Genomic DNA, 24490 nt, shown 5'->3' on the forward strand with positions numbered 1-24490 from the left:
TGAAGAGGGAGAGCCGCCTTTGATAGCACTGCTCCTGCTGAGGAATATTAATGAACTACGCTAGCATCTATTGATCATGCAGCGTTTTAACTTGTAACGTTCAGCGTTGGGCAAAAGTCATGCTGTTTTTATTTCATTTATCAAACACTAATATGATATGTGAGCTTGTTTATATTTTAGTCAAGTGTTACAAGCATTATTCAAATCAACCAGTTTTATTTTTTTTTTAATTTTGTACTTTTACTGGGATGGAGCAGCCCAGAGGCTGCACCACTTTTACTAAGATTAACAGTTCATGGCTTCTTTTACTGGGACATGCAGAACCAGGGGTCTTGGTGCCTTTGCAGAGACTAGGTAGGTACTAGTGTCACTGCTTTTTAACAAGAGACCATCATTCCTTTAGTAAAATTAATAGTGACCATTCCTACTTCACTGAGTAAAAAGTGCTGAGGTCCTACTCCTTGACACATCTACTGGGATTGATAGACATAGGAGTCACCGCTCTGTCATATACTGGGACTGACAGGCACAGACCCCAGCCCTCCTTTACTTCCTTTACAGGGACTGACAGGCATCCCCATGCTTCTTTTACTTTCCTTACTGGAAATGATAGTCACAGACCCGAGACCTTCCTTACTTCCTTTATCAGGAGTGACAAGCAGTCCCCATGTCTCCTTCTCTTTCTTTACTGGAAATGACAGGCACAGACCACATGCCTGCTTTACTTTCTTTACGAGAATGCCAGACACAGACAACATGCATCCTTCACTACCTCACTGAGACTGACATGCACATATGACCTCTACACCTCCTTCATTTCTTTTCATGGGACTAGGAGGCACAGACCTCCTTTACTTCCTTGACTAGGACTGACAATCACAGAGCCCATGAATTCTTCATTTCCATTACTGGGAGTTACAGATACCGACCTCACACCTCTTTCACTTCCACTACCCGGGACTGAAAGGCACAGACCCAGATCCCTTCTTTATTTCCTTTGCTGGGACTGGCAGGCAGACCCCATGCCTTCTTAACTTCCCTTACTATAGCTGACAGGCACAGATACCTTCACTTGTTTTACTGTGAATGCTAGACACAGACAACATGGCTATTTCATTTAGTTCACTGAGAGTAACAGGCACAATCTCAATGCCCCTTCACTTTCTTTACTGGGACAGAGATTAACCATCCCCACCATTCCTTTACTTCTTCCACTAGGACTGGCAGGCACAGAGTCCTTGACTCCTTTACTGTACTTCCTTTACTGGGACTGAGAGGCACAAACCCCATGCTTCCTTTACATTGTTTACTGATACTGACATGCACATAAGTCATGCATATAATTCCACTATGTACATGATTTATTCAGTAAAATGACCCAGGGAAAAATGGTGTTCTCTGCAGGTATCCAACCTTTTTGCACGTGATGAGATGGATGAGATCCTCAGTGACCTTGTGCCAGTCATGAAAAGGGAGTTTCCTCGGCGACCTCCCACCAATGAGAGTCTGCGTGACTTCTTTATGAGCCGCGTAAGGCAGAACCTACATGTAGTGCTATGCTTTTCACCAGTGGGAGAAAAGTTCCGCAACAGAGCTTTAAAATTTCCTGCCCTCATCTCGGGATGCACTATGGACTGGTTCAGCCGCTGGCCTAAGGATGCCCTTGTTGCAGGTTTGCTAAATGTTACACTAATTAAGCATATATATGCTTATCTAACACATTTTATGTGAAAATACAGTTTGGAATGGGAAGGGGTAGTGATACAAATGGGGTGGAGATGGAGGTAAAATCTGTAATGAGGTACACCGCAAGCATGGAAATAGGACTTACCATAATTAAATGTGGAATGAGATGGGGCATGTACACATGGGTTGCGAAGGCATAAGGGATACATAGTGATGGAATGTGGACAGAGATATGACCAGGGTGCATGGCATGTGGTTGGGCTTGTTGGAGTGGGAGGGATATTTATACAGGCAGGTATGGATTAGTGACGGTGCCCAGAGGTAGAGGATGAGGATGGTATGATACCTGTAGTGGGGAAGAGGAGTGGAGAGGGGTAGGGATAAAATCATCCCTACATCCTCCTGCAAGGATGTATTAGAGAAAGATGGGGTCTTTGGAGTTTTGTCAGTGTCTACAGGAATAAGCTAGAAACAGTGAATAGGGAATAGACATGTGGGGGGCTACAGGGAGAGAATTTGCATAACTGGTTCAATGTGAAAATGAGAAATGAAGTAGCCTAAACAACTCAGACAGTTTCGTGACAAGTGCAGATTTTAAAAGGGTATTTGGGGGTAAGCAATCACTAGTTTGATCTACTGTATACTCCTCAGCTTCCCTTAATTTACTCTGTATTATCAGCAAATGCTTTTTTCATTTATTCCCAGTCCCTACTGTGAAGTGGGCAGGTAGGAGAATCTTGTGCAACTGGTCATGTCTCAATTTATTGACAGTTATGCAGATCGGCATGGCAGTAGGCCTAAGGGGTGTTACTTTTAGATTGGGCTGATTGTTGTATAAATAGGGCTTTTGTTACCTATATTTTGTTTTTTGTGTTTTAGTTTAAAATGTTCTTTCTTTGAGTTCTAAAAATCGTTCGAGACTCTCTTCCTACTCTGAAGAATGTAACCCCAAATGACACTAGTGTCTGCTTGAAGGAAAAAGAAAGAAGGAATGTGCTTTCCTTGGCAGCATCAGTACAGATTATGTACATTTGGAGTCAGTTTTAATGAAGTATGTACAAAGTTTCAGGTACATTCTGGCAAAGTACTGACTGTGTCATCGACTGTAGTTTTAATTAAAGCTAGTACAGTAACCTATCCTGCAAGATTTTCATTTCATTTCATTGTCTGTACCGCTTATCCGATCTATACTCGGGTCACGGTGAGCCTGTGCCTATCTCAGGAGTCATCCTGCAAGATGCCAATGTTAAATAAAATAATAAAAATAATTGTACTTTGACTACAGGTTTTGTATCTTTTCCCAGTCTCTGAGCACTTTCTATCCACGTACGATATCGACTGCTCGCCAGAGGTGAAACAAGAAGTGGTGCAGTGCATGGGTTCCTTCCAAGATGGTGTAGCTGAAAAGTGTGTGGAATATTTCCAGCGATATCGGCGCTCGACACACGTCACGCCAAAGTCGTACCTCTCCTTCATTCAGGGCTACAAGGGCATCTACAAAGAGAAGCATTCAGAAGTTCAGACCCTTGCTAACCGGTATAGTCACTGCAAGATTATTACCCTTACTAGTATGGGTACTATGTACTAGTGTTCATTTATCAAATGTTAGAGCACAAATGTCCTAGTCAAGAAGTGTTTTTACATATAAACTGTAAAAGGTAGAGTCCTAGACACCTGATAACATTCTATAAATATAACAACCGAAGGCTAGGATAGATAGATACAAAATTAATGGCACTAGCTTGTTGATTAGACTGATTATGAAACATTATTTGGAGAACTGTTAAGCTAGTAAGTCGAATTAGTTCTACACTATTAAAAAACTCAGTGCTGTAGCCAGAGCAAATTTTTTTAAATTCTTTGAGTCAAATGAAAGGTGTGTAGTGCAGGATATTCAGATTTATTTCGAAGTATTCTTGAATTACAATTATTGTTTAATAAAACATTTTGATAGGGGACTTCTGTATGTAAATGATTTATACTTGATTTCCATCTTTCAGCTTAAATCTAGAAACTGTAATTGTTCTTTGGGTTGAACTCTGGGGGGAACACAAGGTTTTATGTTGAAATCTAAAAAGGTATTTTACCACTGCAGTGGGTTCTATATAAAACTTATAGTAAAAACCCTCGAGGACACAATTTTCCTTTATGAGACATAAAATGTTTTGTGGAACAAATAGTTAGACATTCCTAAAAGGGTGTAATGAATTCTTCTCAGGATGAACACTGGCCTTCAGAAACTGAAAGAAGCCTCTGAGTCAGTCGCTGCTCTCAGCAAAGAGCTGGAGGTGAAGGAGAAGGAGCTGCAGATTGCTAATCAAAAGGCTGACATGGTAGGAATGTTTATGTTACTGAAGCTATATCAGTCTGTTCTATAGAAACAGTCAACCAAGAACCTTTAAGAAACCTACATTCATTCATTTATTTTTTCATTCAGGATAGAAAAAGAACACAAAAAACAAACTAAGGAATTTTAGGGCAGAAACGAGTTTTGAGACACAGTTATCAAAAGCTTTTCTTCTACATCAGCACACTTTAGTAGCAAATTTCAGGCCAAATTTTAAACTTATGCTGTTACCCAACTAAGGAGTTGCTTAGCAAATGCTCTCTCTATTGCAGTAAGCTTTTGACTCTAAGAGCTGGCTAACTTTTATTATGCAAACTACCGTATATTTGAGGACTAAAACACTTGTTACTGATGAATGCTTAGGAAATGTTAAGTAAAGGTCATTTTACAAAAAACGTTACCATATCAAAGACTATACTTTTTTTCTTACTGAGTTTTGTGTTGTTATGGGCAAAATGGCAAGGCAAAATGTGAAGATGTGCTACTTCATAATTAGCTGTTTATTTCTGAGTTCTGCTTAATTTTTTTAATTTTTTAGAAGGTTCACAATTTCATGGGGTTCACCTGCCATGATTCACCTGAACACAGTAACCAAAAGGAAAATGTTTAATCTCTTTTTCAAATGAAAATAACAGCCAGATATTAATACTATGTTTATAGAGGTCTTGTGACTGTGTCTTATGTCCTTGAATTACATTCCGCCTCACTTTGATGCTTTGGATAAAAGCATGTGCCAAATGTGAATATTTTCCATATTTGTAATTTCACTGATGGAAAAAGCTTCGCTGTAGTGTTTTCTCTACTCCCTCTTTCATCATGGAGATTTTATTTCTGTGGTCCAGAGCCAAGGTGAATGTAATAATGTACACTGCGAGAAATGTGCTAAACCCAAATACCTTAATAATCACTGAAATGGACTTTCCTGTAAGTCCTACAAATAAACTTTAGATGATGGATTATTTTACATTTAAAGCGCACTGTTGGCTCGGTGCCAAGGTCTCAGAACTGCTGCCATAAAAAATAAACGTACTATACATCTTGTAATGTAAAAATGGATTTATTTATTCATTGGTGCATGCATTTATAAAGAGTACATTATAAGGAAACTCTAAACCAAGCACACGGTTAAGGGCATTTAATCAAGGGACCTACTATTTGTCACTCCTCAAATTTAATCTCGCAAGTTACAAGGACACAACTTTAACCTTGCAGCTAATAGGGTAGGATAGCATCCAAAAGTGTTGCCAGCATGGACTGATTTTCAGGTATTATTAGGTGCTCACTTGATCAATAGTTAATAGCACTACGTAGTATAGCTAGTTCCTAGGTAGATTTCATAGCTAATTCCATATGGAAATTTAGAACCAACTTGCAGTTTGGACCATTAAACTTGCCTTTTGAGCTAAATTGCATAATACGCATGGATCACGAAATATATAAATAGATGCTGAAGTGTTCTGTAGATTTTTGGGCATGGTCCTCGATAGTAGGCGAAGTATTTATGTTGTCTTTCATCTCTGGCAGGTGCTAAAGGAAGTGACTGTTAAAGCTCAGGCAGCTGAGAAGGTCAAGGTGGAGGTGCAGAAGGTGAAGGACAAAGCGCAGGCCATCGTGGACAGCATCTCTGCAGACAAGGCTGTGGCTGAGGAGAAGCTTGAGGCAGCCAGGCCAGCGCTGGAGGAGGCTGAGGCGGCGCTGCAGGTCAGATTCAGGCTCCTGATGACCAATTAAAAGAATGATTTGGTGCATTGCTGGAATAAGTAAAAAGAAAAAAATGTGAAACAAGGAAGAAACAGAGGAAGAATGGTGTGTGTGTGTGTATATAAGACAAGAGAAAAAGTGAAAAGAGGGTAGCAAAGAGAGAAGCATAACAAACAAGAGGAGATAGAGAACAGCATAGCTTTGTGTGTGTGTGTGTGTGTGTGTGTGTGTGTGTGTGTGTGTGTGTGTTTTTTTTTTTCATTGTAATTACAAGCTGCCTGTGTGAGTATAAAAATAGAGGTGCTGATGGCACCTCCACTGCAGGGGACAAGGTTCACACACACACACACACCTAACTCACTTCCATTCAGACTGACCGGAAAGCCTGAATGGTTAATTTTGATCAGCCAATCACAATCCAAATTATTTGACTATTTTGTAAATAAATATATATTTATGTATTGTCACTTTTAAACTTTTATAGTGGGCAGTTTATGTTTAGCCTCATCTCACTCCCTCCTATTGCTATATTACATAATCACTTATCACTACATGCCCAGAGTTCAGAATTTCTGTTTGAAACATTCCCGATTTATCCGCCTTTGCAGACGATCAAGCCATCAGACATAGCGACGGTACGCACTTTGGGCCGTCCCCCTCACCTCATCATGCGCATTATGGACTGTGTGCTGCTGCTCTTCCAGAGGAGACTGAACTCCGTGAAGCTGGACACTGAGAGGAACTGCCTAACTCCATCATGGCAAGAGTCACTTAAGCTCATGACAGCCGGGAATTTCCTGGGGAGCCTGCAGGTATCTAGTTGAAAGAAAAATAAACCAGACTAAAATTATTTATGAGATATATAGCCATTTAAACTGTACCTTTAATTTAGTAATTCAGAATAATTCAGTAATTGCATTTCAGTGTGGCATGACTGCAACACAGTGATGAAAATGAAATACAGTGCAACAGGGATTGATTGTGGCATATTGTTGAGAGTCACATATTGTCTGTCTGTCTGCATTGTGCTGCCTGCGTATTGCATTTCATGTTTTCCTACAGCGCAATTATTTTTCTTCCTTCCACTAAATCGTCTCCATACCTTTCACCCGCACTATGGTGATAGAATAATCTGGTGAAACATCACATTTACACAGCTTTGTTCCTTATCCCAGATGTTGTAAGATGCAGCAAGTCATGTTTAGTGTCTCTTACTTTTGTTTAGCTTAGTTTAGCTTAGTCTCTTACTTTTGTTTCGCTTAAAAAGTACTCATTGAAATACTAAAGCTAATGATTTAAGCGGCTATCACAAAGCCATTTAGTCCTAAGGACACCATCATAAAGCAGACTAAATAGAATCACTATTATCTTTTACATCAGATGTTTTGTTTAAATACTATATAAACTCCATGAAGTCCTGTTTAGAGATTTAATGACAGACACATTATGAATAATAACATTTACCAATTAAAAAGGCATAATGACAGTATACAGGACATTGAACCTGTAGGAATATTAACTGTAACCACAGATATATTTTAAAACAAACAAACTGATAAATTAACATAAAGATTCTGCTTACCGATTATTTAAAGACACAGTAACGTAATAACACAATAATAAACTACACAGAACAGTTATAAATATTGACCTCAGACATTTTGATTTCAGATCCTTTAACGGTAAAACAAATGACACTGAATCAGAGAATATTTACTTTGTAGACTTACAAAAAGACTGTAAAATACTATTAACAAATGATTTACAGGCACAGCGATGGTACAGACTGCACAGAAATGTATTTAGCATAAACTTTTACCTCAGAAACATTCATAAATAAGTATTAAAAGGTTTACTGAGAATGTAAAGGCACAGCTACATAAAAAACATTTAAAAACTTTTACCACAGATGTGTGGAAATAACTATGAAAAGGTTAATTTCACAGAACAATGATGGTTCAGACTAAACAGAAATGTTTTACCTCATGTTTTACCTCATACGTGTTCATAAATCAGTATTAAAAGTCCTGTTTATAGCTTAGGGGCAGTAGAAATGACACTGATCCACATGAATATTAACTTTTATAGCAGATGTGTTTTGTAATTACTATAAAAAGACAAAGTACAAGCTACACAGAACCATTTAAAATATGGTGGCCTACATAACATTTTGAGTGGAAAGAGAGTGTATTTTAGGTGAAACCGACCTGAAAAACTAATATGTCAAGCCTGATGAGCTAGAGCTGTATACAACTGCATCTTATTTGTACTAAAACGAATATTCACGTCTTTGCAGCAATTCCCAAAAGACACCATCAATGAGGAAGTTGTGGAGCTGCTCCTCCCGTACTTCGATATGTCTGACTACAACATAGAGACAGCAAAGCGAGTGTGTGGAAACGTGGCAGGCCTCTGCTCCTGGACCAAAGCCATGGCCTCCTTTTTCTCCATTAATAAGGAAGTGCTGCCTTTAAAGGTGAGCCAGGACCCAACCTCTATTTTTTTCCCCCACAAAACATAACCATGTAAAAAGGACATGGCCATGAGCTTTGCATTATTTACTAGACTTATATTCTCATACTGCATAATTACACAAAACAAATATTTCTGGATGTGGTGGTGTAGGAAAATAGTCAACTTTTTACAGGGATTTTCTTGTAATAGCATGTCTCACATCCCAGAAAATGTAAGCGTCGAGACAAAATCAGTGAGAAGACTTGAGGATTTAGACAGGATTTGAAAAGAAACCTTTTCTCCTCTGTGTTTCACCAGAGAGAGGGATTATAAATCATTTTACAGATGTAAATGAAAAAAAGGCAAACAATTCTGAGTGTTCATGGGATGTTCAGTATGAGAAAAGGACAGTGTTTATGATTACAGCAGCAGATTTTAGTCTGCCAGGCGAGATGATCTATTTCTGTACTAATATATTATACTATTTCTGTCACTCTCTGATGATTCCATTTTTGTCTTCTCTTCCAGGCTAATCTCGCGGTGCAGGAAAGCAGGTTGGCCATCGCTAATGTGGACCTGCAGAAAGCTCAAGCCGAGTTGGACGAGAAGCAAGCCGAGTTGGACGTGGTGCAGGCGGAGTATGAGAAAGCCCTTATGGAGAAACAGGTATATATCTTTAATCATTTATTTGTAGAATAATAAAGCTTTATTTCACTTTCCACAAAAGTCTTAAGACACACTTCCCATAATATGTGCTCACTTTTTAAGATCACATGACCAGATATGGATGCTGAGCCTCTGCAGCCAATGAGAAGCCTGTCATATCTCCTCTACACAAATACACTTTATTGTGCAGGGAAATCTTGACTTCCAAACTTTTTTGCTACTTTTCCAACAAAACAAAACACCAAACAACAAAAAGTGTTCCCAGGTGCACATAAGTTTCAATACTTTGCAAAAAAAAAAGCGTAAATTTCTTCTGAAAAACAAACGGCTTGTTGACGGGACGTCTTCACAGCATGTTCTCTTGCGAATTAGATGAGGGTGTTCGCGGGGCCTAATCAGCCGCATTAGTGTCACATTCATTAGCTGATAATTGTGTGATTAGCAGCCACTGGCTGACTGGCCTCACAGCGCTGATTGAAATTAAATGTATTTGCACTTCAGGGAGCAGAAGTTGTCTTTTGTGAAAGAACAAACACTGAATTTGAAATTGAATCTTCTCTGTGATTACTAGAGGTGCCCAACTGAACCAAGCTAATCGCTAATTATGGAAGTCATGCTTATTATCTATAGCAGGTGTTGTTTTGTACAGGCACTTTGACGCTGATGTAGCTTACAGTTTAGCATGTGAGGAATAAAACATGATGAGCTGTGCCTTTGTGTGAATACCATATCAGGGGCCTTCATATCAGGGGGTGTGGCCTAATAATGATGATTAAGCTAAACCTAATGCATTTAAATGTTATAATCTGTAATATGAATCTATTTTTTCGACTCGTAGAAATTTCTAGAGGATGCAGAACGTTGCAGACACAAGATGCAGACGGCTTCCAGTTTGATCAGTGGCCTGGCTGGCGAAAAAGCTCGCTGGACCGAACAGAGCAAAGAGTTCGCTGCTCAGACAAAGAGACTCGTCGGTGGGTTTTTCCATTCAGCAGCAGTTCACACAGACGTCTAAATTGTGCCAGACGTCTCATTTTGAAAGAAATGTCAGAGAGTCTTAAAGGTCTAATTGCAGTTGGTTTTTTTTAAGGGCTACTGTTTGTGCTTGCAATGAATCTCAAGAATATTCAATTTTAAAAATCAAAAACAGGATTTTATTCATTTACAGTACATGTTAGGAGTGAGGTACTACACTGAAGTATGGTTAAAAAATTAGCAGAAAAAAATGCATTCTTTATTCAAATGAGTCAACAATAATTTAATTAGTTTTACAAAAAAAAAAAAAAACTCTACCGTGAAATCTATAATGTTTCTGTAACTGATATTGACCGGAAAGCCTAATATGATTTCTACCTCTGAATTTTATGATTTTGTTTTTTGTTGTTGTTGTTTTCATCAGGAGACGTTTTGCTGGCCACAGCCTTCCTCTCCTACTCTGGCCCATTTAATCAGGAGTTTCGCAATCTCTTACTGGGTGATTGGCAAAAGGAGATGAGAACACGGCACATTCCCTTTGGCACTAACCTGAACCTCACCGAGATGCTGATTGACGCACCAACCATCAGCGAGTGGAACCTGCAGGGCCTCCCTAACGATGATCTGTCCATCCAGAATGGCATAATCGTGACTAAAGCGGCTCGATTTCCACTGCTCATTGACCCACAGACACAGGGTAAGACCTGGATCAAGAACAAAGAGGCCAAGAACGAACTTCAGGTGAGGGAAAAGGACAACTCATCCAAAGGCGACTCTTTACTCATGATATTTCAACCCATGTATGGAGTTAGATGAAATGAACCTAAGCTGACTTTATGTGATTAGCCTCATTCCTCCCATTTATGGTGATGACCAATGTCCAATGAAATATTAAGCAATGCTGTTCTATTTCCTAAAACATCTTAAGCAATGGTCACATGGGATAATTCCACCAACATACTCAGCTTACTAAAGCCCCCATGCTACTACTTGTGTGCCACGCATCACACAGCCATACCAAAACCACCAAGCCATTTTCAAAAATTCATTCATCATTTTCAAGGGTTTCTTGCATTCCCAAGGCCAGATTCAGAGTTGTCTTTGCATAAATCCTTCCTCATCTCTGGTAATAGCTTGTTCTAGGTAAAAGTACTTAAGGCAAGAGTGTGTGTGTGTGTGTGTGTGTGTGTGTATGTTGTCTCAGATCACGTCACTGAATCACAAGTACTTCAGGAACCACCTGGAGGATAGCCTGTCTCTGGGGCGCCCCCTGCTGATAGAGGATGTGGGCGAAGAGCTCGATCCTGCTCTGGACAACGTGCTGGAGAAGAACTTCATTAAGACAGGAACTACATACAAGGTATTACACTAGTTCACCAATTAGACTAATTAGACTACACAAACCGAGTAATATGATACTCTTCTGTAGCATTCAATACTTTAGCCACAAGTAAAAATCTTAAACGACTTAATAGAATATCTGTTTCTGGTTTCTTTAATAAAACACCCTTTTTGTCACACCACATTCTAGAAGCCAAAGACAGCCAGAGTCTAAAACAAATGCAGCTGTAACCAATAGGAAAATGTGCAAGTTATGTGGTCAGTCAGATTAAAGAAATACATATACATAAAAAAGCATTTCTTAATTTCATTGCTTATACTAAACTTCATTTAAACCTGTTTCTTAAGGAATAGATTGAACGATGTAGCGTGAGCATGATCAAATCACATAGTATCTCACCAGGATGTTGGTGCTGATGTTGGTTCGATTCTAAGCTCAGGTGGACCTTTGGTATGATTTTAATTAGGGTTTTAAAAATACACGCTCAAATCTTGCCAGATGTATGAAACTAAATCGTATTAATGTTATTCAGTTTAAACACATGATCCAATGTTCACATTTGAATTAAGTAAATTCAACAAGCTTGAATTCTGGGATTGGTTGACACTACTCTGATTAACATAAAAATGAAGAAGGCAGGGGCAGTATTGTTCGAATAATGTGCTACAGACAACCGTGTAATGCTTAAACAGCTGTGCAACTCTGGATCACCTCTGATACCATTTGTTTTTGAAATCTAAAACAGCTGGCTACAAGCAATTGCTAATGGTCATGAAATGCTAGCAAGAGACATCCTCAGGAGATAGCATACAGAACCGTTTAGCTTAAACTGCTTAAACTTTGAGCACCAGCAGAGACTTAAAAAAACAACATCTATTTGTGGAGTGTGAAATTACTCATCAGCAGGTTCGAGCAATCAGAAAGGCAAATGTCTGATTAATAGGATCAAAACCGAAAGGAAGTTTTGAGTAATGAAGAGCTCCAAAAAAAGATGAGCGAGTGAGCAGAGGTGGGCCACTTCTCCCAGGTCGCCTCATTATCAGATCTCTCAGCCCTGTATGCTGGAGCTGGAAATAACGAGCCGATGGCACCATCCAGAGCTGTGACAGGCTTCACTCGCAGCTCTGTTAACATGGAGGTGCAAACACCTGATCTCCAGCTTTAATAACAGATCCAAGGATGAGAAGACGACGCCGTTTTTTGTGCCATCACACCACATTATTGTCACTCTATGTGTCACATCAAACTCTTTTGTTTTTTTATCTCCAGACAAACCACCATCGCCATTCACACCTTTTTTTTATAGATGTCATCTGCACTTGTCTAAGGAGCAGAATAAAAAGATCACAGAAGCCCCACTTATATGTCCCAGTATATTAATATTGATGCTTATACAAGAAAGGATTATTCAAAATTAGGACAAATGGGTTTTAACAAATATCATTGATTAGGTTTATTCAGCCCAGCATGTGCACTGCCTAATTTTTTAAAAAGGTAAAAGTCGGAGATAAAGAGGTGGATGTGATGAAGGGGTTCCGGCTTTATGTGACCACCAAGTTGCCCAATCCAGCGTACACTCCGGAGATCAGCGCCCGCACAGCTATTATCGACTTCACAGTCACTATGCGAGGTCTGGAGGAGCAGCTGCTCGGCCGCGTCATCCTCACGGAGAAACAGGTGTGTTGATACCCACATTACATCTGGCATCTTTATATTTTCATGATGCTTGTTGGTTGTACAGAAAAGCAAACTCTCAGACATTTTCAGGAAAGGGGTAGTGTAGAGATTGTAGCTTCTCTATTGCTGACACTGGAGACTCCTTCCATTGATTTTACTTAAACATCTCTTTATTGATAAAATAAGTTTCATACTTTTGCACATTTATACTTTTACTTACTAGTTAATTCAAATTAAGTTAACACATTCTTTATGAGACAATTTAGATTTTTTTTCTCCCTAAAGTTTCTGTAAGTAATATTTTTTTCTTTGTGCAAACTGATTGATAGAATTTTCTTTGAGCTTACTTTTTAAGAAGAGTCCGGTTTGTGCTGTCTGCCACTGCCTCTGAGCTTATATAGAATAGAACCACACAGAACCACACAGAGTCGGGGTTCGAGTAGCAATGCTTTATCAGAGTTTACTGAGACAGACAGGGAGTATTTATACAAACTAAAGGCGTGGTCTTTGTCATTATCAAAAGGAGTGCAATGATAGGCATCAAAATTGTCAACAGAGATGGGTGGCAGAGGTCACTACAGGTGGGCTGACAATGGAGTGTCTGAGCTCAACACGTTGTTTATTCAATCGAAACAAAGAATTCCTTGGTCTTAAACAAAGGATATCATGGTCATAAGATAAGGTCATAGACAAAAGACATCTCGAAATCAGCACAGAGCGTGCCAAGATATATTCAAAATATATCACTGATTAGGATTTTTATACAAAATATATGTTTACAAAATATATGTTATATTAGTTTAATGTCGATGTATTTATATATTTATGTAGATTTTATGAATTACTTTCTAGTTCTGGTTATGACTCAGGATGAAAATATGTGAACACAAAGTTTGGCTGTAAGTGAATGTACAAAATTGAGTAATTTATATTTAAAAGATATTGCAATGACAATAGTTCTTCATAGTGGAATTTCTGGACTTTGGAAGTGCATCCAAAAATGACTTCTACATTCCTAAGCACAAGACAGATCATAAAGTAGACGTTTGTCGTTGTCATTATTCACTCAGACACATAAAGGAGGCATTGTACCTGCAATATCAGGCCCAATGAGCAACACTTCTCATTACGCACTCACATGTCGTTTTAATTAAACAGTACAATGCTCGTTTTATTTAAATTACAGGGCTGCTTTAAACTTGACAACCACTTTAATAACCTTCCTGTCACTAGCACAGACCTGTGATAATAATATCTTTTAATATCCACTTGAGAAGTGGGCAGTGGATACAGGCACATAGTTAGCTTAACAATGACTTTGCTACACAGATGGCTAGGAAACCTTTTCTGGAAGAAAATATTTGTAATTATGCTTGATCCAGGCTCTGAAAGAGTCCTGAATTAAGTCAGGTTAATAAGAAACTCTTCATATCAGGATCCACATTGTGACGTGGTTAGAGACAGAACCCAAGTCCATATAGTCAGAGTGATGAGAATTCATAACCATGAATAGTATTCTCAGCACTCTGACTATATGGACTTGGGTACTGTCTCTAACCATGTTACAATGCACATGATAGATAGTAGCAAAGAAAGATAAGCAATACTCGGACATACATTAGCTGTAAAAGCAAAAAACATGGTCCAAAAAACAGGCAGGACAAATGTACAGACTAATGGGAGCTGAACACAGAACAGGTGCACACATTAAGGTAACAACCAGAGATGTGGATAGGGATAAAAGCCCAACAAAGACACATGGATATAATATAAATAAAAGCACATGGATAAAGAAAAACCATTACAAGCAGCTATGTCACCTGTTTATAACTTAGACCCCCAGTCACGTGAAAACGTATGTGAAAGTTACAAAAAGAACATATACATGCATATAGAAAGGGGAGTTTTAATGTATTATACTTTCAAACATTAAATCAAGCATCAGCAAAAATGTTGACTACCAGGCTTATATTCATCTTTATAAAACCTTATAAACTAGATTCAAAGACTAGTTTATTTGCTCCTCGTTTTCCACTTTAGAGGGGAATTGAAGTGCCGTTCAGTGTGCATTCCTTCCAAATGTCTGACATCAGGGAATAAAAGAACTGGCACTCAATGTAAACTGGATACTCATTGTAATGAGTGCATGCTGAAATCTGTGCCTGCAGATGCTTTAGATTATTATCTCAGGGGATTGCTGATAAAAGTTAAGATGATCTTAAGAGGATATAATAGGGAGGATAAAGACTGTGAAGCCACTTTTCCCATGCTAGCAGTGTTACAGAGTTTGCCCTCAGCTTTTCATTTTTCAAACAATTTGGAACAATACGAGAAAAAATAAGCCCTCCTGTCTGCATTTCAGATGGATAAGTGGAAGAGGGTATCTAGAGTACTATTAAGGCAGTTTAAGGCAATTTATTCTTGACTGCTGGCCCGCTAACAGCTATAGAAATAGCACCAGATATTGAAACAGAGGCGTTCATTGAACAAATTGAAAGCAATGTTTGTAATGGAGTTGTGCTCTCTTTTTGTTGGTTTGAGTGGGGGATTAGATTGGGGGAAGAATAGATCTTTCAATTCTAGGAAAGGTATTTTTGAAGCTTTTGGGAGGAGGAACGATTAGGAAGGGGGTGGATCTTCAAATTTACAATTTTGAATTTGCAAATCTTACCCCACCCTAATAGTTATATCTAATATTTTCAGATTATGGCAAAGAGGCTGGTACTGTAGATTTTTGGAATGGGTTAGATCTTTAACCAGTAGGAAATGGTGGTTTAACCTTTGGGATTTGAGCTTTTGGGTAGAGGTTAGATCATTAACATCCATGAAATTGGTTAGCACTTAAGGATTTTGGTCAGGGGTTAAATCATTAATCTCTGGGCTTAGTGTTTTATTTTTTGGGAAGTGGGTAGATGTTAAAGCCCTTCAGAAAGGGCTTAGATCCTTAATCATTGGAAAGAATCTTTTGCTTTGGGAAGGGGTTGGATCTATACATTTTTTTGGGCAATGGAATTTGGGCAAAATGTGTTAAACAATGGATTGTATCTATGCTCCAGGAGCTGGAGAAGGAGCGCACAGATCTTCTGGAGGATGTAATGGCCAATAAGCGAAAAATGAAGGAATTGGAGGACAATCTGCTGTTCAGACTGACCAGCACTAAGGGCTCACTTGTAGATGATGAAAGCCTGATTTCTGTTTTGGCCAACACTAAGTGCACTGCTGAGGAAGTCACAGTGAAGCTCCAGATTGCTGCTGAAACTGAGGTCCAAATCAATGCAGCCCGAGAAGAGTACAGGCCTGGTACCGTAGAACATCTAAATCTAAGTCTTGTTTAAACAATAGCTGTTTTAGAGATTTATACAACTATTGTTAAATATTTCATGTTTCATAAGTTACCTGGTGTTTTATGTTTCCTTGCTGTGTTAGTGGCAACCAGAGGTAGCATCCTGTACTTCCTGATCACAGAGATGAGCATGGTGAATGTGATGTACCAGACATCGCTACGGCAATTTCTCGGCCTGTTTGACTTGTCTTTAGCCAGGTAACACCTAACACGTGTAACTATGATGATGCTGCTCTGACATATTCCATTTGCAAAAAGTCAAAGCCTCAGTCCAAGTGAAAAAAATAAAAATCACAATGCTACCACTACCATGCTTCACGGTAGGGATGGTCTTAATTTGATGAGCATTAGACTTGTTTTTTTTTTTTTCATTATATGACATGTAATTGAAGCCTCATATTACATTGTGAAGTGACATTTCCTATTGGCTTCCATTATAAATGCATAGTTTTATGAAGCCTCTCTTAGCTATTCAAAATATATTGCATGACAGTTAATAGCAAAAATGTTGCTGTTTGTTTTATATTAAACAGGTCTACAAAGAGTCCAATTACAAGCAAAAGGATTGGCAATATTATTGAATATATGACCTATGATGTGCACAAATATGCAGCCAGAGGCCTGTACGAGGAGCACAAGTTCCTTTTCACTCTGTTGCTTGCGCTCAAGATCGACATGCAGAGCAACCGAGTAAAACATGAAGAGTTCCTGACCTTAATTAAAGGTGAGAGTCCATGAAGAATCATTCTCCATTTGTGTCTTCCACTCAGAAAATAATGCTGTTCATGAAAAGAAAAAATGAAACATACACAGAATCAGCTACATAACAGTGGTGGGATATTTTACTGGGATGATATTGTGAAAGGATGGTATTGTGGTTGTTCTGCAGCTGTTATTCTAGACAAGTATAGAAAAAATAATCAGGAAAATATTTTATTTATGTTTAATGTCTGTAGTTCACTGCCTGTAATTTTAGAATCATGCTATGTTAATGATTACATGGATTGATGCTGGATTGGATGACTGAAATCGCCTGTGTGAAGTTTTTAAGCCCACCAAAAAAACCAGGGATAGAAAATGCAGACTGAAGGAAATTCAGTGCTGTCAAATGTAATACAAATAAATAAATAAATAAAAAATAAATAAATACATACATTTTAATAAATACATAAAGCATTTATGATGAATAAGAAGATGGCAATATAAAACTGTAATAAAAATAAATATATTACAAATTTGTTTTTTTATTTATCAATATGGCGTTCATCTTCATTATTCAGAAGCTTACTTGCTGAGTGTTAAAAAGTTTATATGCAGTAAGCTTTAGACTAAAGAAGCAAAATTCACACATCGTACAACGATCTCTCTTTTTTTTTTTAAATAATAAAAAAATAAGGAAAAACATTTTAGGGACTTAACCAAGTGTAAAATAAAGTATGATACAAAGGAATGAATAAGACGTCTACTGAGAGAATGAAGTCTACTAATTTCTACCTGTTTGTGCTCCAATGAATACGTCTTTCCGGCATCTTAAAATTAAATTAGTGTGGGACCGTAGTGGCAGATGTGTCACGTTTCAGTGATTAGCTTCAATGCCAAAACACGGTGCCCACCGTCACACATGATGAATTCTGAGAATTTTTAGCAGTGCCTGTGTGGGCAGAAGAAGTAAAGTTTGATGACCTCCTAACAGCAATTAAATTAAAGGCGATGTTGAAAAGCATGACAGATATGGGGAGAGGGTTTAAAATACACTCGAATTATCAAAAAACTTGACATGGGGTTAGGAGTCTAACCCCATCTATTTGTTGTTGTTGTTGATTCTTTTCCCACAAATTAAATGAAATAGTCTATATGAAATATTGATGAAATATTTATAATGAAATAATTAAATATTTCTTCTCGATTCGATTCTCATTCCTTGGGTTATACAGCAAAAATATAATATGATCATAGGTTTTAGGATTTAAGGGTAGTAGTTCTTGACCTGAGCTACTGCTATGCCTTTGTCATGAGTATTAGTAGTCTGTCGTATGCAACCTATGATGACCTCTTCTGTTAACAAATATCAACAAGGGTCAGAGATTTTTGGCGTGCTTTTTGGTGTGTTGTATATTAGAGCACACAAGCTTCAAGTTCTCCTTGAATTTGTCTTTCGAAGTCAGCTTACTATTCATTTCTACATCTTAAAGCACATTATTCAGTCACGGTGATGAATAATGTAGTTACTACAGTGAAATTAATAGGAAGAGTGTGTAGTTGCTGAAAATGCCAAATGTAAATCTGGATCCAAAGACACGTTATGAGAGTTGAAGGGCTTCAGAATAATGATTTAGTTACTAATGAACCGGCAATTCAGAGATGGTGAAGCATCGATAAATCAGAGTATTACACAGCACTGAATGTGTGTGTGTGTTTTCCTCAGGTGGAGCATCTCTGGATCTGAAAGCTTGTCCACCCAAAGCAGCTAAGTGGATCTTAGACATGACATGGCTCAATTTGGTTGAGCTCAGCAAGCTGTGGCCATTCTCCGACATCCTCGATCAGGTGTGTGTGTTTGTGTGGTTATACACGTTTGTGTCTTCACTTGTCCAGTTGTCTACTGTAGCCTCCAGTTCCCATTCTTGGCTGAAAAAAGTGCAACACAAAGTGGTTGTCTGCTGTATCCCATCCCCTTTAAGACTCAAGCTTTCTGCTAATCATGGTTGTAAAGAATGTTTATTGAAGTAACTGACGGCTTCATGTCAGCTTGAACTGCCCCTTAATGGATTGTTTTTTCACACTGAGGTCATTTTGTGCCACATCTCTTGATGGTGATCTCTGGATCTCTGACTTTCTTTTGTTTCTCTCTCTCTCTCTCTCTCTCTCTCTCTCACCATTTTCTCACCTGATCTACTGATGGCATGTTATATTTATAGGAGTGTTTGGAAGCAGGTTTACACTCACACTATGTGTTAATTTTGTGTGTGTGTGGGTGTGTGTGTGAGCAGATTAGCCGTCATGAGAAGCAGTGGAAGATCTGGTTTGATAAGGAAGCCCCAGAGGAGGAGCCGATCCCCAACGCCTATGACAAATCTCTGGACTGCTTCAGGCGCTTGCTTTTCATTCGCTCCTGGTGTCCGGATAGAACCATTGCACAGGTTACACAAGCATTCATTCAAACCGTTTTCTCCACCATGTGCTTTTTTTCCTTCATTTCAGTGTTCATTATCTCACATGCACCATGTCGACATACCAGCTTTTCAAAAAACTCAAAGCTTTGCATATGTTTTGTTGTCTTCTGACTGAACATTATAAATATAGAAACTCTTGTTGCTACGGTTACAACTCAAAGGAAATTACCTGCCTATATTCTTGTTGCTTTCAATTAAAATATATTTCATGCACCGTTGCTTATAAGCATTTCCTTGTTAACCACACTTTTTATTTAACAGCACAGTAAACCTTAAGTATAGATTTAAGCTAAACCTTATTTATGTTTGTTGCCATAGTTCCGTTCCAGCATGGTTACACGAGGAGCATTGATTTAGAAGTTCACTTGATGTCAATTCATTCATTTTAACTTTCTAATCTGCTCATTATTTTCCAGGCTCGTAAATATATCACTGACTCTTTAGGGGAGAAATATGCCGAGAGCGTGATTCTAGACCTGGAAAAGACGTGGGAGGAGTCAGATCCCCGCACGCCCCTCATCTGCTTTTTGTCTATGGGCTCAGATCCGACTGACTACATCATCGCCCTGGGCAAGAGGCTCAAGATCGAGACGCGCTACGTCTCCATGGGCCAGGGACAGGAAGTCCATGCTCGCAAACTCTTGCAGCAATCCATGGCTAATGTAAGCGCATGTTTATAATTCAGTACTGCTATTGAATTCTCAGTTCTGACTGGTCAGAATGTATTTCTAGCAGCAGCAAGGACAGTAGTTATGACTAAAACGATTACTTTAAAGCACTCCTGTAGTAATTAACATTATATACACACAGACTTGTATGATCATCACATCACATAAACAGCTAAAAAATCTCAGTAATTTGCACTTTAGTTCACTTTCAGTTTAACTCTATACAGTAGACGAGAAGCAGTACATCATATGTCCGGATTCTCAGTGTTCATAAAACAGTAAAGTTATGTAGAAAATGCCAGATGATCTACTGCTTCTGCTGAGATTCTGCAGTATGGAAAACCTGGACATTGTGCTATCCAATAAGGCAGTGGGACAAGTGTTAAATGTTGACCAAAGGAAATTGTTAAATTGTTGAAGGATTAAACGAACAAAGAAAAAAAAATTGTTGTAGTTATTGAAAATAAAAGATTTTGCAGATAATCTGATGTCATATGTGGATATAGTAGCATGTCCGAACTGTATTCATATACACACTTGAACTGATCAGGTACATACTGCAACAATAGTACTGAATCGAAAGCAGTCACTGCAGGACACATGTTATGACTGTAATACTGAACAAGAAAAGAAACTATATAAATAGACTGCCGTAAATTACACACAGGTAGATTATCGTTTATTACCCACTCACTCTCTCTCCCCTGACTATTTCACAGCTGGTGCTCAGACACGCCCCTGACTACCACACATGACAAACTGCTTTTTTTGTCTTGTTAACTTCAAATAAAAGGGAAAACTATTATGTATTGTATTTGTTACACATAGGGTGGCTGGGCTCTGCTGCAGAACTGCCATCTGGGGCTGGACTTCATGGACGAGCTGATGGACACGCTGACGGAAACGGATTGCATTCACGAAGGGTTCCGCCTGTGGATGACCACCGAGGAGCACCGGCACTTCCCCATCACGCTGCTGCAGATGGCCATCAAATTCACCAACGAACCACCACAAGGGCTGAAGGCAGGACTCAAGAGAACATATGGAGGTTAGAGTGGACTGACAGACAGATTTTTTATTACTTTGTTTGAGAGTACGATATGCAATACCTCTTATTTCTTAATTTGGTGAACTTCTTGGACATTATTAGATATTAATTAATATTCTTTGTAATTAACAAATGCATCTCTATGTGCCTAAAAATTTTGCTTCAGCTGTTTCAGATTGTCTGTATAAAGACTTAAAAGCAACATGCTAGCTAGAACATACTAAATTATAGCAATTAAACCAATCACTCTGCATTTGGCAACCCAGTCAGTACTCTACACTGCATGAAAAGGCAGATTTTCGTCCCCGTGAATGCCTGATGACCTCTCTTATCACCGGCAGTTATTGACAATTCACAGCCTGGGAAGTTCCCGTTCGCGAGTGAGAGAAACAGTCGTTATCGTACCATGGGGTGTATAGGGAGGGGCTGTGTGTGTGGAGGTACAAGGTGCGAAATGTGAATTAGCATATGACTGAAACCATCTTGAATGTTCTACAGTACCTACTGGATGAAAGCACAATTTTCAAAACAGAAAGATCACCTGTGATTGGCTGAGTTATGTGTTGCTATAGAGTAGACCCCTCCCTTTTCCCTTTTGTTTTATATATATATATATATATATATATATATATATATATGGCTGTTGGAGCACTTAAGATTGAAATGTTGGAGGTTGACCTTCATGCTGAGAAGAAAAGGTTCTTTTTCAAACAAAAAATATTTGATATCACAAGCAGTGTCATTTATGTAAAGATCAGGCTTAATCTGTTTGTTCCCCACTGTGACTGGGAATATTGTTTGTTCTGAGCGATGAATGGTGACGCTTACGGGTGGAGAATAATGAGCACATTTTATTTATGCACTGATAAGATGACTTCAGCTCTCGAGTTCACTCAGCTGTAAAATTCACAAATTTACCAAATGACCTGGTGCCTGGGTGCTGTCAAGAGTGTCTATATAGCTTGAGGCCCAAATTCGATGAACTGAAATGTCACTTTTTTGTGCCTCTTGTGTCATTCAAGGGGATGAAACTCTCTCTCTCTCTCTCTCCCTATCTGACTCCCAGGGATTAGTCAGGACCTGCTAGATGTGAGTAATATGCTGCAGTGGCGGCCGATGCTGTACGGTGTTGCCTTCCTGCACTCGACTGTCCAGGAAAGGAGGAAGTACGGCCCACTGGGCTGGAACATCCCATATGAGTTCAACCAGGCTGACTTCAATGCCACTGTCCAGTTTGTGCAAAATCACCTAGACGACATGGACATCAAGAAGGTGAGACAGATTAGCTAAAGTAATCTGAAACTCTTCCGCCAAACTTCCAAATCTATGGAAGAATTAGGCCACTTTTTAAGTAGTACATAATAGGAACAATCATTCTTTTCACCAAATCAACTGCATTCAAATAGCTCTCTCTTTTTTTACTGTAATTATCCAAGCATTGACCATACATAATATAAAACCTTAAACCACTTAAGCCTAAATTCTTAATGGTTGACTGCACCCAAATGACTTACAGTGAGGGAAAAAATTATTTGATCCCCTGATGATTTTGTACGTTTGCCCACTGACAAAGAAATGATCAGTCTGTAATTTTAATGGTAGGTGTATTTGAACAGTGAGAGACAGAATAACAACAAAAAAATCCAGAAAAACGCATTTCAGAAAAGTTCTACATTGATTTGCATTTTATTGAGTGCAATAAGTATTTGATCCCCTATCAGTCAGAAAGATTTCTGGCTCCCAGGTGTCTTTTATACAGGTAAGGAGCTGAGATTACAGTAGGAGCACTCTCGGGGAGTGCTCTTAATCTCAGATCGTTAACTGTATGAAAGACACCTGTCCACAGAAGGAAGCAATCAATCAGATTCCAAACTCTCCATCATGGCCAAGACCAAAGAGCTGTCCATGGATGTCAGGGACAAGATTGTAGACCTACACAAGGCTGGAATGAGCTACAAGACCATCGCCAAGCAGCTTGGTGAGATGGTGACAACAGTTGGTGCGATTATTCCCAAATGGAAGAAACACAAAAGGACTGTCAATCTTCCTCGGTCTGGGGCTCCATGTAAGATCTCACCTCATGGAGTTTCAATGATCATGAGAACGGCGAGGAATCAGCCCAGAATTACACTGGAGGATTTTGTCAATGATCTCAAGGCAGCTGGGACCATAGTCACCAAGAAAACAATTGGTAACGCACTACGCTGTGAAAGACTGAAATCCAGTAGTGCCCGCAAGGTCCCCCTGCTAAAGAAAGCACATGTACAGGCTCATCTGAAGTTTGCCAGTGAACATTTGAATGATTCAGAGGAGAACTGGGTGAAAGTGTTGTGGTCAAATGAGACCAAAGTCCAGCTCTTTGGCATCAACTCAACTCGCCTTGTTTGGAGGAGGAGGAATGCTGCCTATGACCCCAAGTACACCATCCCCAGGTGACAGAACAACCACACCGCATCAAAGGGAGGATAGACGGGGCCATGTACCATTAAATCTTGGATGAGAACCTCCTTCCCTCAGCCAGGGCATTGAAAATTTGTCGTGGATGGATATTCCAGCCTGACAATGACCCAAAACACACGGCTAAGGCAACAAAGGAGTGGTTCAAAAAGAAGCACATTAAGGTCCTGTAGTGGCCTAGCCAGTCTCCAGACCTTAATCCCATAGAAAATCTGTGGAGGGAGCTGAAGGGTCAGCCGCAAAACCTTAATGACTTGGAGAGGATCTGCAAAGAGGAGTGGGCTCAAATTCCTTGAGATGTGAGATGTGTGCAAACCTGGTGGCCAACTACAAGAAATGTCTGATGTCTGTGATTGCCAACAAGGGTTTGCCACCAAGTACTAAGTCATGTTTTGCAAAGGGGTCAAATACTTATTTCACTCAATAAAATGCAAATCAATGTATAACTTTTTTGAAATGTGTTTTTCTGGATTTTTTTGTTGTTATTCTGTCTCTCACTGTTCAGATAAACCTACCATTAAAATTATAGACTGATCATTTCTTTGTCAGTGGGCAAACGTACAAATCAGCAGGGGATCAAATAATTTTTTCCCTCACTGTAATAACCCACAAGATTTGCATCTTTGTGTAAAATTGAGTGAAACAGCTCATTTTGTCTGTTTTGCATGTTTGTCATAAATGCAGTTTTCTACAGCAGAAGGTAACTGTAAACAAATAAATTCAGTATCTAAAATGTGAATTTGTGTGTCTAAATTAATACAAAAGATGCAAAGGTATTAAATTTGTGGAAACCTGTTTCCACTGGGGGGGGGTACTAAATAAGTAATAAAACAATTAAATTTTATTAACTAAAATGAGTAATCAAATAATAACTAATCAAATAATGAGTGTTTCTTGGAAATTGTAGTTACCAAAGTATTAATTAAAGAGCAAAATAAAATAAAAGTTATTTT

At 38.8% G+C, this 24490-nt stretch overlaps 1 protein-coding gene and 1 long non-coding RNA gene across 3 annotated transcripts in view; one reads left to right on the plus strand and one right to left on the minus strand.

Annotated features, from left to right (window-relative positions):
- Positions 1–24490, plus strand: part of dnah5 (dynein, axonemal, heavy chain 5) — an 86172-nt gene that overhangs the window by 54531 nt on the left and 7151 nt on the right. For both annotated transcript variants that reach the window (XM_058402298.1, XM_058402308.1), the window contains 19 exons: positions 1405–1672; positions 2991–3222; positions 3905–4019; positions 5558–5734; positions 6343–6546; positions 8031–8210; positions 8717–8854; positions 9693–9828; positions 10254–10570; positions 11034–11189; positions 12666–12848; positions 15905–16148; positions 16275–16389; positions 16725–16915; positions 18617–18738; positions 19182–19331; positions 19781–20026; positions 20861–21080; positions 22147–22352. In XM_058402298.1, the coding sequence (XP_058258281.1) occupies positions 1405–1672; positions 2991–3222; positions 3905–4019; positions 5558–5734; positions 6343–6546; positions 8031–8210; positions 8717–8854; positions 9693–9828; positions 10254–10570; positions 11034–11189; positions 12666–12848; positions 15905–16148; positions 16275–16389; positions 16725–16915; positions 18617–18738; positions 19182–19331; positions 19781–20026; positions 20861–21080; positions 22147–22352 (3600 nt within the window). The remainder of the gene's footprint in view (positions 1–1404; positions 1673–2990; positions 3223–3904; positions 4020–5557; positions 5735–6342; positions 6547–8030; positions 8211–8716; positions 8855–9692; positions 9829–10253; positions 10571–11033; positions 11190–12665; positions 12849–15904; positions 16149–16274; positions 16390–16724; positions 16916–18616; positions 18739–19181; positions 19332–19780; positions 20027–20860; positions 21081–22146; positions 22353–24490) is intronic.
- Positions 5646–8080, minus strand: LOC131361287 (uncharacterized). Its single transcript, XR_009205993.1, has 3 exons — positions 7942–8080; positions 6397–6550; positions 5646–5784 (listed from the first exon to the last, which is right to left on the minus strand). It is a non-coding gene; the product is annotated as an uncharacterized LOC131361287 (long non-coding RNA).

Source organism: Hemibagrus wyckioides, linkage group LG01 (genome assembly GCF_019097595.1).
Source record: "Hemibagrus wyckioides isolate EC202008001 linkage group LG01, SWU_Hwy_1.0, whole genome shotgun sequence".
NCBI lineage: Eukaryota > Metazoa > Chordata > Actinopteri > Siluriformes > Bagridae > Hemibagrus > Hemibagrus wyckioides.